Consider the following 11,953-nt stretch of genomic DNA (forward strand, 5'->3'; position numbering starts at 1 on the left):
TTTTTAGACCTCTCAGAGCTACAGAAAGCCTGAAGCGTACATTGCTGTAGGTGTGGTATCGTATTATTTATTGTAGATAAGTCAAAGTTTTAGATAATGCAACCACACTATAGCATGGCAATTAACTCCCATCTTCGCTCAGGGAGTTGTTTCCACAAGGTCAGAAATATTACAGTACTAGAGCAAGATGCCCGTATCCGAGCCTCATCTCGTTTCAACACTGGCCAACAATACAATCTGTACTGCCCTCTGAAATTTCTTGGCTTGGTCATCTGACCACTAAACACAGCCACGAGATCAATCTCCTCCAGATCCTTTGATTCGCTGTCTTTATCTTGTTCAACAATTCGGTGATAGGTATTTCCTATCTGTATCGAGAATGGGTATTGGAAACTTGTCATCTTGAGATCGCTGGGAACATCAAGCATGGACTCTGCTTTGAATCCCAATGAGGGATTGTACCTTATTGTTGCAACTTCTGTGTAAAAGATCAAAGCACTATATCTGATTGAGGGTGTCAAGTGTAGCTCTTGAGGGAGTTGTGCTTCTGTTACCTCCGTCGGTAACTCTGATTCACTCGTCAAGAGGTCTCGTAGGGAAGATGGCCACGTGAATTCGTCACAGACTTCCATTAGCTCAGTCGCTGAGTTAAAAACATAAAACCTTGGACTGTGGGGCTTTGGCTCGTCTCCTAAAAAGGTCTCAAGTTGCCCACCATCAGTCCAGCTCATCCATGACCAGCTAGGAAACGGGACTTTGACTATACTCCCGTCCCTCTGTCTGATAGGATGTGTACCTGTACGACGTCGTCGATCGTCCTGAGAATCACGTTCCCACATCATGAAAGACCCAAACGAGCCATGAGGTAAACCCCATGAGAACGTATGTCCACCCCATTTCTTGTCGAGGTAGTTCTGGGTACCAAGGTATGCACGTCCAATATCAGCCTCGTATGTAAGTCTTCGAGTTGAGAATGTGGTAGCGATTGCCAGATATTCTTGCGGGCTAAACGTGGAGTCCAGTCGGTTTCTGGGTACATGAGGAGATTCGTTGTTGCGAAAATACTCGGTGGTATCTTCACTTAATAATCCTTCCCGACAACTCCAGTAAACTTGTTCTGCGGTGAAAAAGAGCGATCTTCGCGAAACAAGAGCTTCTTGAAAGGTCCAAGCTCGTTGAGCCCATGGGGTGCTTGATATCCACCGGGGTTCCTGAAATGATCCCTGGAACCGAAACTGGCCAGTATCGACTGAGTCGATCAACTCAACACCTCTTATCACCAAAGGATGTTGCTCAAGAGATCTAGTTCCAGATCGGACGCCAGGAATACCACTGCGGGCGTCTAACCCTGACGCAGCCACGATAGTCAGGATACTCTCACGATAGATTGAATCCATCTTGTCAATAACTTGAATCATGTCCGACTCGTCGTCCTGGATGATACATAGACTATCGATCCATAGATGTCCAATCTGCAACTTGGCGCAAACAGAAATAGCGTCTCTTATTGTCGGCGGTAATTTCAGCTTTTCGAGTTGTCCTGGGGCTTGGAGATCCTTGATATTTGATTTGACGAGTCGTATGAATGGCTTAATGCCCCATACATAACTGAGAGTTGCGAAAGGGGGTCTTTTGGAAACGTCAACTTGCACAATGCATATCTTTTCAACATCGATTAATCGAAATTGTGGGATGTCAACGGGAGCTTCAGAGTGCTGACAAATAGTATGCTGTTGGTCGCAAGTTCGTATCCATTCCCGTACCATGGGAAAGTCGACTATAAGCGGCCTTGGCCTTCCCAACGCTGAGTCTAACTTGGCCACTTCTTTGTCTGGACGATCTTCCAAAAGGGACTGGTTTCCGGGTTGGTCAACACACCAGGTTCCGGGAGGTTGAAACGTGACACTATCACTGCCGAAACCGTCGGACGAGAACTCAACTGGGACACGACCTCCAGCACCAGATCTTTGAAGTATAATCTCCATGGGCTTTGTTCCGACAACTACGTGTATAGCCACAATCTTCCTTGTCGTAACGCCCTCGAAACCAAAGGACCAATTACGGACTTCCTTCGCTTCATGACAGATGTATAGCCTGGTATCTTCCAGGATCGAATCTTTGGGAGTAGTAACGCCATCGCCATTCATAAAAGCCAAATTACATCGTAGCTCGCGTTTGCTAAAAGCGACTTTTCGTGGCAGAATTCATCCTGGGTACTTGTAGTTTTATAAAATACGAACTTTGAGATACCAGATATATTAAAACTTTTCTAATACTTGTGGTATCTTGTTTGCACGATTAAATGAAGTTGTCATTTCAGCCACTCGAGTTTAGGGTTAGGGTAACTGCGTCGCGATCATCACACTAGCCCCCAAACTATCGATTTCTAGATAGGGGCTCACCAATCGCAAAAGTTGAAAGAAATTAATACACGGACTAAGTCAAGGATATCGCCGAGCTAGAACAAAAAAACAACTACAATAGAGCGAATATTTATTAAACATTGTTCCCGCGCCGCCGGAAATTCTGTCTCATCCCACTTATTGTCATTCTTTAGAGATTTCCAGTCGCTCGGTACTTAATTGTCTCCCCATTAACGGCACGATGAAGTCCAACGCTGTCATTGCCGTGCTTGTCTCACTCAGTGGTTCTGGCGTTTTTGCTGGCCCCTGTAAGCCTGTAACTTCACAGGCTACTCAGGTTCCGTTTGCAACCACAGAGGAGTCCACTTTCATCGACCTGACTACCACTATCCCGGCATCTGAGACCACCGCCGAATCCCTCATTCCCTCTACCGCCGACATGAGCTCAGAGACCACCGTGGACTCTGCTGTCGAGTTAACCACGACCACTGCGATTGCCGAAACCACATCCAAGGATACAGATGCAACCACTACAACCTCTGAACCGTCAACCACCACAACGAGCCCCCCTCAATGCCCTACTCCAGACACTTGCAATAATCTAGGCTTCGACTGGGCCTACTTCAGCAACCTTGCCGAGAACACGGATACCACGTACTCCAACTTTGACCCCACCACGTTCAAGCAAGATAATCCTTTGTACGTTGGAACCACCCACGAGATCGGCGGACTATACCAAAGTGGCAATGGCGCTTCAGGATCTATCTACGGTTCAAGCCAAGAGTTTCCTTTAGACTACTTCGCTCTTAACCACCATGGCTACCTCTATTCCTGCGAGGCTGGCACTTACAAGTTTGACATCCCGTATGCCAACGACGCTGTGTATCTTTGGGTTGGTACAAAGGCGTATGCTGGATGGACATCGAGCAATGCTGATGCCAAGGCTCTCTACAACCAGCCTGACCATATTGCTGGTAGTGCTTCTTTCGAAGTCAATTTGCCCGCCAGTGTATACATCCCTATCAGGTTGGTGTATGGACAAGCACAATATGGTGGTGGTTTCACGTTCAAGGTTACTGCCCCTAATGGACAGGTCCTCGTTGATGATGATGTTGATGATAGTCCATATGTTGTACGAAATTCCTGTGATGGAGTCTCTGCACCTCAGTACCCACCGTTTGGTCAGGAGGTTTGAGGTACCCAAGGGTTGGTAATAGGAAGGAAGATCGAGCATACCATATCCAGTTCACACTTTTTACTACTATTGATTCTAAATACAGATACCTAATTACCTGGTCTTGCAAAGAGGCTACAGGGTTCCGGTTCATACACGCATATAAACTTGAACCTCAGATACTTCTTGATCTTGCATTGTGGGATTCACTCACCCAAATAACCTCAACGATACCTTTACAAGCTCTCAACTCTGTCACCGCCTTATTTCATAAGTTAGCCACGTGATACACGCAGAACTAGGTATTGTCGCTCAAATCAATCACCGGTTTTTAACGCTGGACGCAGGTGCCACTTTTTATTATAATCGCGAAGCGGACTGCTATACTGGCCTTGGTGACTATATGATATGATGTCATGGAGTATCCGGGACCACTCGTTGCAGCTATGACGTCTTCGCGTTCGGCGAATGAAAGTTGTCGGTATACTATTGGGTGACAGCCTGCTTAGTATGGTCATAGCTTGCATCCTTCACCTATCCGAAGGAGACAGACCATGCATTGCGACTATCAGCTGAGCACTTGGCGCCCAAAACGCATGAAGGTGGAGATCTTACACTTTTCATTAGATACTTGCATCAACCGCTGAAGCTGATCTACACTTTTGCCAAGTCATTGTCCAGCCACTATACTAAGCCTTGACTGTGGGTAGTGTTCTTGGTGCCTTAACGCCCAACCGAGACATCTGTCTGTCCTTCGCATATATGTCGTCCCTTCAAACTACCACCTCTCCTCTCACATTAAATTCATATTACAATCTTGGCTGGTCTGACGTGTTTTGGTTATGATCCCGACCCCAAGAATAGTTCAAGGTGGAGGAGGATGCGATTTCGACGCAAATGTACAGCATCTTGTACCTCTACCTTCTCCCCCTGCCACGTATTTTACGCTTTCCACGCCTAATGACAACCCATCTATCGCGCAATCAATTCAAGACTGGCTGTCAAACTGCGACCGTAATCACAGCGATGCCTGTGCTAGATCATCTTCGGCGTCTAGTACAGAGCCGAAAACCTCTTGGCTGATTGATGTCAGGGATCACTGTATAGTGCCAGGTAATGTTTCAAGCGACTATCTGGCCCTTAGCTATACTTGGCAGAACAAGACAATTCAGATCGAAAAGGATGCCGAATTACAGCTATTCAGCAAGAACATCGACATATTAGCGACCGTTAATGCGCTGGAGCAGTATAAATCGAAACTGCCGAAAGTTATTCTGGATGCCATGGAGTTAACAAGCGCCATTGGCAAAAGGTACCTCTGGGTGGATAGACTCTGCATAGTTCAAGACAATCCAGACAAAGCAGCAGAGTTTTCATCAATGGATCGTGTTTATTCTGGTGCCTGTATGACGATTGTTGCTGCAGCCGAGTATGGGATGTTTTCTACCCCTAATACGACTATTCACAATCCAGAAATAAGGAAGTTAACGTCTATTCGCTGCTCAGAGTCAGATTTAAAAAATCCCACCAAGATAGCCAAGGCCGCCAAAGCAGATCGCATTAAGTCTTACTACGAGACATTGTGTCGGTCTAAGTGGGCACAAAGAGCTTGGACCTACCAAGAGCACATTCTCAGCAAACGGGTCGTCTTCTTTCTGGGCTCGCAGATATTCTGGCAGTGCGAATGCGCAGTCTGGGATTCAAGCCAACTTCGACCGCAACAGGATGACAAATCTTCATCTGAGACATTATCGGAAGTAGCACCTATGAGGCAGCTCTCTGTACCAACATGGCCTGACTTCAGTATTTACGCTGACCTGGTTTGCCCCTATAACGGACGGGAGTTATCGCATAAAGAAGACGGTCTCTCTGCATTCCTAGGAGTCTTAAACTATATGGCTCCTGCATTTCCTCAAGGCTTCTTATTTGGGTTACCCAGGCTTTATAACGACCATGCACTACTCTGGCAGCCATTGAAAGGAACCTATCGTTTTGCATGGAGCCCAGAAAGCGGTGGCCACAGGCCAAGCAGCCTCTCAACCCGAAGGCCCACTCTGCCCTCTTGGGCCTGGTGTGGATGGCAATGTTTTATTGACCCCGAGAGCTTTCGATCAGCTCTAAACATTGGTCCAGATGGCCACGATAAACCAAACATTGAGAGCTCCTGGAAACTGCGAAATACCGTCACTTGGGAACACATGGCTTCATCAGAAGAATCTGCGCACGACACATTATCCACATCAAATCACATTTCAGCTTCGGTAGCTCGCGCGTTTTTCCTTCCTGCGGCAACTTTGGGATTTCAATATGCGTCCACTATGAGAAGGTCTGGATTTTACTGGGCGTTCGCAAACCCGGTACTGGTTCATAACCCCCTGACTAGTATGTCCAAGGTGGTTGTTATTCGGGATACAGCGGGAAAGTTTTCAGGCATGATTCGTATCACAGGGGACGCGACGTGTAGACCAGGAGAACCCATTGAGCTTATTGCAATTTCACAAGGAAGTGTAAAGGGCAAATGTTTCCAGAACTGCTATGAGGAGAAGGTCCTACGAAGGAGTAGGTACGCAGATCCAAGGCGTTTCCACGCCGTATATGATCGTGATGGGCGATGGGTTGGTATCGAAGATAAAATATCCCGAGAAGACGGCCATAACTATCAAGTTATCACTGAAGGAGAGTATGAGGAGGTTTTGGATCTGCCGGAGTATGCAGATGATCAAGAATATCAATTCTTCAATGTTCTCTGGGTTCAACGCGGAGAAAATAATGTGGCATATCGGGCTGGCTGTGGACGCGTGTTGGCGGAAGCCTGGGAGAAAAGTAATCTGGAGAACATAAGAATAACGTTAGGTTAGAGGTTAATTTGTCTACTGGTTTTTCACAATACAAAGCGGGGCGTATGCGTCATCTGGCCCAATACTATTCATCGTTACACCCCTGATAGTCCCATTCAATTCCTCCACTGGTCTCCCCTGAGATGGGATCACTTGTTTCCAGGTCAAACTCAACTCTGTCAACTAATTGTAGGTCTACGGCTTGCGCAAGACCGTCCACGTATCCCTCTGTGGTGAAGCAAATCTTCGTCCCGAGAGCTTCCTCATCTGTGTCCAGCGAGGCGTCAATACCTAAGTTATGACTCCCATGGCTCAGCCGACACAGTGTCGCAATGATATTTAGAAAGTCGCGTGTATAGTCTTCGTCAGACCGGTCCTCTAGTACCTGAAGGTTGTCTATGAAAGCATGAATCAACCTCGGCCCCAATTTTCGCACATCACGTATCAGCTGCATCGTCTCACCCATACTCAAGGCACCCTGCTCAAGGGCAGCAAAGCGTGCAGGAGATAGGTGTACCTCAGAATAACCCTGATCAGGTATAAGTTGAACTAGTTGCGTGACAATAGAAGCAATCAAAGCGTAGAGATCGGATTTCTTAGACGTTTCCAAGGCGTTATGATTCGTGAATGTGCAAAAGTAAATGACACAAGGGATGTTATGGAATCGTGCTAGTGCTGCTAGGGATGCCGCCGTCATGGTGTTTTGGCTAGGACGTGAGACGTCGTGAGGGCCTTGAATCCACAGATTGCTTGAACTGAGGCCTCGTAACCACGTCGTCACCTGGTGATGCACGTCCTTATCGATTTGTAGAAGCGATGCCTGTTTGGTAGCCTGGACCAGATCCTCAACTTGATTCATCCAGTGCCTGGTGACAGTTTTCATCTCTGTCTGAATTTCTGCGCGACTATACCTGTAATGCGCTTGTTGATATTTGCCGACCTCTAGTCCAGGGGACGGTGATCTGCCTTCATCATCGGTAGAAACAGATGGCGTCTTTTCGGCAGTTACGTCAAGTAATCTGGTGACTGAGGTTGGTTGGAGTCGTTCTTCAATGAATGGTTGTCCTTGCTCTATTAACTGTTGGAGTACTTCGCCGAGTGATAAAAGTTGGCCTGGGACGCTCTTTTGTAGTCTCTCCTGACCTTCTGCGAGCCTCTCCAAGTACATCTTGGTGCGGTGGCGAAAGTTGAGGTTGACATCGCGATCCATTCGGCGCTCAATGACCATGATTCGGCTTTTCCTAGCCGTGAACAGCTTGTTGAATGAGCCGTCATCAAAGCTGGTGAGGAAGCGTTTCCAGCTGGACTTGCTCCATTTGTTAAAGATCTCAGTGAAGAATTCAAAGACAACCACATAAAGCTCCTGAATATAATGACGAAGCGAGGGGATATTTCCGTGTTCCCTCATCTGCCTGTTCCAGAAATCAATGTCATGGCTCAGATCGTCAAGGGTATCAGATACCCCTTCAGCGATCTGCTGGTGGTTGATGGTCGCCTGAGCAATGGCCGAGAGAGAACCTGTCAGCAAGGTGACATACTTGTCGTCCTTGGGAATGATAGACAGTAGTGAGCTGTGGTCATGGCATGTCTGGCAAAGACTCTGAAACTTGGATTTGAGCTTGCACAACTTGCTTCCCTCTCGATCTGACTGCCATGTCGCCGAAGCTTTGGCGACTGTAGCAACTAGATAATTGATGTCTGGCCGATCGTGCCCCTCAAGCTGCATCTGTTGGTCCTTGGGAAGACCGCGTCGGAATTTGCTCCATGCCTCGTGTAGTCGCCGACTCTGGTCAAGTAGAACGACCTCTTCGTCTGGAACAAGATCGTGGGCCAGTTTCTGACCATCGAGTAGTAATTCGTCCCATTCATCTCTTAATGGCCCCAAAAACTCTCGATTACGGTCGAAAGCCACCTTGGTCGCTAGAGCCCGACCGAGGGGCTCCCCTGGTGAGGAATGAGAGACATCACCGCTGAATCGTCGGATGAGTTCCCCGCTGGGTGGGGCTTGTTTATCTTTGTTCATGTCGTACGCGAGTCGTTGAGTCGATGGTTGATTAATGAGTCCCTGATCTTCTGTTATACAAAAACATTGATGGGTTGAGAACGTTGATCATCGCGTTATTGAGTCCTGCTTGGTTCCTTTTGGGACAGTTGGCCTCCTGGAAACTCCTTCCCACTGAAATGTACCTCAGCTATTGAGAGATTAGTTCCCCCGAATATCCGTTGCCTAGAGCACCTAATGACCTGCTGACGGGTAAGGTTGATTATGGTGGGGTGGGCCGGGCCGGGCCATCAATAGGCTGATTAATAGATAAACCCCTCCTGCTCTCTAACAATGTTATCCTGGAGCATCTATCAGGCAGCAAATACCCCGCTCACCTTTTGCCCATTTTTAACATTAACTTATATACTTCTCATTTGCAACATGAATTTCGATAGCAATTAGGCCCTAATGGATAACACGAAAGATTCCTCGGAATCGTCTTCAGAAGCCTCGAGGTCGTCTAAATTCAGAGACGAGCCCAGCCCCTCGCTTCCCTGGCCCATCAGACGAGAATATGCTCTCCCAAGACATCGCCATGATCTTCACTCGGAATTGGAGGATAAAAGAATCAATTTTGTCAGAAGATATGAGAGACGCCCCGTCATTGTGTTGTCCGAGCTCCGACAACGTCAGAGTCTGGACGCGGAGCACCCATCCCCAGTCGTCGGGCCAACCATCATTTGGAACCTTAAGGTCTACCAGAGTAAAGGTCGTGCTCGTGGCGATAACATTTACCTACATGAGCCAGATTTGACTTATGTCGACGATCGGCCTATCAACCTCTCTGTAGGTGATGGTCCGATTGAGCCACCATTGGACATGAAAAAGGACGTGGCAGATCCTACGGACTGGACCGGCCCCGTCATCATTATTGAACAATTTATAGAAGCGGATATTCAGGAGCACGAGCCATCTGAAACAGGGATTCCGCCGCATTTCGATGTGTCGAGCCCAAAGCATGTCTACAATCAGCATCTTGTGGTGAAATCCCCTTTCCTGGTTAAGGGCCTCAGTCACATCGTCCAGTATTATCCGTCATTCCATGAGTCTATTTTGGACGGATCAGAAGAAAAGCCACTGAGTATTCAAGAGCCTTTTGCCGTTTTATTCCATCACTATGATGCCATTGAAGCGATGGCCAATGGAACTACCGCTGGCAACATCTGTAAAAACGAGGATGGTGGTAACAATCAACATGCTGACCGGTTGAAGTTACATATGAAAGATCTATTGGAATTTCTCAGGCCCATCCACATGGAACGCAACCTGCTCTACCAACAGCATATTTGCAAATCTATCCCACAAGTCTCTTGTGACATGATCTGGTATCTTCTGAAACCCGGGACAGATGTCTATATCCAATCGGAAAGATCTACGCATGCAGCGGTTGTGGTGACGGTCAAGCCCTATAGTTCCCTTTCACCGAACGTCCGGGGGACTAGGAATAAAAGGTCGTGGCTCGTCGACATGTGGCTTCTTGTGACCGATGGCTCCAGATTACGACGAGCCTCCATGTCCGCAATTGTGTACGCTTACCCTGGGCTACGAGATGTCACAAGTCTTCCCGTATGCCCGATTTCCGATTGGGATGTGAAAGACGGTGGCGAGCGACGTAGACATATCTTACGCCGAAGCGCAATTTTCTTCAAGGCTCTTCGTCGAGGCAATCTCTTAGTGGATTACAATGGACCCATCAGAGGGACCAGCCAACATGTAAGGCCTATTTGAAAATAAATGACGAGCCAGTCACTGACTCTACAATAGTACAAGGGAAAGATGGTTATCGACTATCGGAGAGGGGTTGCCGTCTCCGAATACTCTAATGATGACTTCCCAGCCGTCCAGGACTTTTCAGACCGGTTCCAAACATACGATGAAATTCTTGTGAACACTGATAGGTCTTCGTACCCAAACCGAGATACCCGAGAAGGCCCTGTCATCGTTGAACCGGCTGATAGTAACAAAGCCGTTGTCGAAGGACATCGTTTTACGCGTAAATGGCTTGACTCCATTGACGTCCATGCAGCCAAGGACACGGAAGCATTTAATACGGACGCATTTAATACGGAGACCCATGGCCCCGTTGTTGACCAGCTCACTGAGCATCAACTGCTTTTGCTATACCCAAACGCCCCAGCATATGCCCTAAGACACAAAGCTTGGAGTACGTATCTATTCATTCCTTAACTAACGTCTAAATCATGCTTATCAATCATCAGTCCAGATCTCTTTCGACTACGTGCATGAGTCTGTCCAGTCGGATGAGAGTATTTCCAACCTCATTATTGCTCAGGACGAGCTGAAGACTATCCAGGCTCTTTCAAATCGCCAGAATACAAAGACTGAGCACTGGGCCGCCGATTTTATTGAGGGAAAGGGATCGGGGCAAATTATTTTACTACATGGTAATCCCATTCAACTTGCTTCTACCGATTAGGTCTGACTGATAACCCCTACTTAGGTCCACCGGGAGTTGGTAAAACCTACACAGTTGGTACGTAGCGCCGAGTATTTGGAGACAGCACTGGCTTATAGTAATTAGAAGCCATATCGGAATGGTTGCATCGTCCGCTCCTTGCGCTCACAGTGGCTGATATCGGCACGGTCGAGACGCTCGTAGAAGGTGAGCTCATGAAGTGGTTTGGCCTTGCCGAAGCCTGGAACGCTGTGCTCCTCGTTGATGAGGCAGACATTTTCCTCGAACGCCGGCAAAATCGAGACCTTGCCAGAAATGGACTTGTCTCTGGTAAGTTGCATTCCGACCTAACCACTAGCCAATAAATGGTAACACAATATTTGAAGCATTTCTACGACGGATGGAATACTTTAAAGGTCTTCTCTTCCTAACAACAAACCGAGTCGGACAAATTGACGATGCTTTCATCTCACGCGTCCACGTCGCAATAGGATATGAGGCCCTCGATGGAGTAACCCGGCAGAAGGTATGGTCTGGTTTTTTTCGGAAGCTGGTACGAGAACGCGCTGGTAAGATCCAGATTGCGCCAGACGCGAAGAAGTGGGTTCTCGATACCGCCGGCGAGACGAGTCTCAATGGGCGGGACATTCGCAATGCTCTGCAGACGGCGATAACTCTGGCCGAATTCGAGTGCCAAGAAGATCCAGACTATGACGCTTCATTGGTGACAGTTGTTACCAAGGCCCATTTCCAGAAGGTTCTAGAGATGTGTAATCGGTTCCGCAGTTATGTAACGAGTATCAGAAGGGAGGATGAGAAGAAGCGTGCACAGGGACGCGGAGATCGCAATGATTATACCAGCACGCCTTCTGTCATGATGGAGTAGTAAGGGAAATTTCATGCAAAGGTTTAGGATATTTTTGAGATGTTTTATTAAGTAGGAGCTGTCAGTCGTCAGTCATTCAATACAACGTCACCAAACCACGTGATACGCGCAGAAGCAGGTATCCTCATTTATATCAATCAGTGACATTTGATGCCAAACTTCATGGCTGAAACTACTCAGTACCCATCACATACAATTCAACGGCGAACTCAAGACTAGAACTGTAGATACGA

At 47.5% G+C, this 11,953-nt stretch overlaps 5 protein-coding genes across 5 annotated transcripts; 3 read left to right on the forward strand and 2 right to left on the reverse strand.

The window, feature by feature from the left end:
- Window positions 1–107: 107 nt before the first annotated feature.
- FSST1_010329 (HET domain-containing protein) lies at window positions 108–2,147 on the reverse strand (the record flags this gene model as incomplete). Its single annotated transcript, XM_083233349.1, has 1 exon — window positions 108–2,147. One exon carries the CDS (start codon window positions 2,145–2,147, stop codon window positions 108–110), a length of 2,040 nt encoding a protein of 679 aa, XP_083080025.1.
- Window positions 2,148–2,604: 457 nt separating this feature from the next.
- FSST1_010330 (uncharacterized protein) lies at window positions 2,605–3,558 on the forward strand (the record flags this gene model as incomplete). Its single annotated transcript, XM_083233350.1, has 1 exon — window positions 2,605–3,558. The coding sequence occupies one exon, from the start codon at window positions 2,605–2,607 to the stop codon at window positions 3,556–3,558; it is 954 nt and encodes a 317-aa protein (XP_083080026.1).
- A 2,297-nt stretch (window positions 3,559–5,855) lies between these two features.
- Window positions 5,856–6,395, forward strand: FSST1_010331 (uncharacterized protein; the record flags this gene model as incomplete). The annotated part of the gene is made up of 1 exon (XM_083233352.1): window positions 5,856–6,395. The coding sequence occupies one exon, from the start codon at window positions 5,856–5,858 to the stop codon at window positions 6,393–6,395; it is 540 nt and encodes a 179-aa protein (XP_083080027.1).
- Window positions 6,396–6,459: 64 nt separating this feature from the next.
- Window positions 6,460–8,397, reverse strand: FSST1_010332 (uncharacterized protein; the record flags this gene model as incomplete). The annotated part of the gene is made up of 1 exon (XM_083233353.1): window positions 6,460–8,397. One exon carries the CDS (start codon window positions 8,395–8,397, stop codon window positions 6,460–6,462), a length of 1,938 nt encoding a protein of 645 aa, XP_083080028.1.
- Window positions 8,398–8,826: 429 nt separating this feature from the next.
- On the forward strand, window positions 8,827–11,720 carry FSST1_010333 (P-loop containing nucleoside triphosphate hydrolase protein; the record flags this gene model as incomplete). The annotated part of the gene is made up of 6 exons (XM_083233354.1): window positions 8,827–10,131; window positions 10,183–10,582; window positions 10,638–10,823; window positions 10,880–10,912; window positions 10,961–11,164; window positions 11,221–11,720. The coding sequence occupies 6 exons, from the start codon at window positions 8,827–8,829 to the stop codon at window positions 11,718–11,720; spliced, it is 2,628 nt and encodes an 875-aa protein (XP_083080029.1).
- Window positions 11,721–11,953: the final 233 nt, after the last annotated feature.

The sequence above is a fragment of the Fusarium sambucinum genome, chromosome III (assembly GCF_050947815.1).
Source record: "Fusarium sambucinum isolate potato_lamoka chromosome III, whole genome shotgun sequence".
NCBI classification, from domain to species: Eukaryota; Fungi; Ascomycota; class Sordariomycetes; order Hypocreales; family Nectriaceae; genus Fusarium; species Fusarium sambucinum.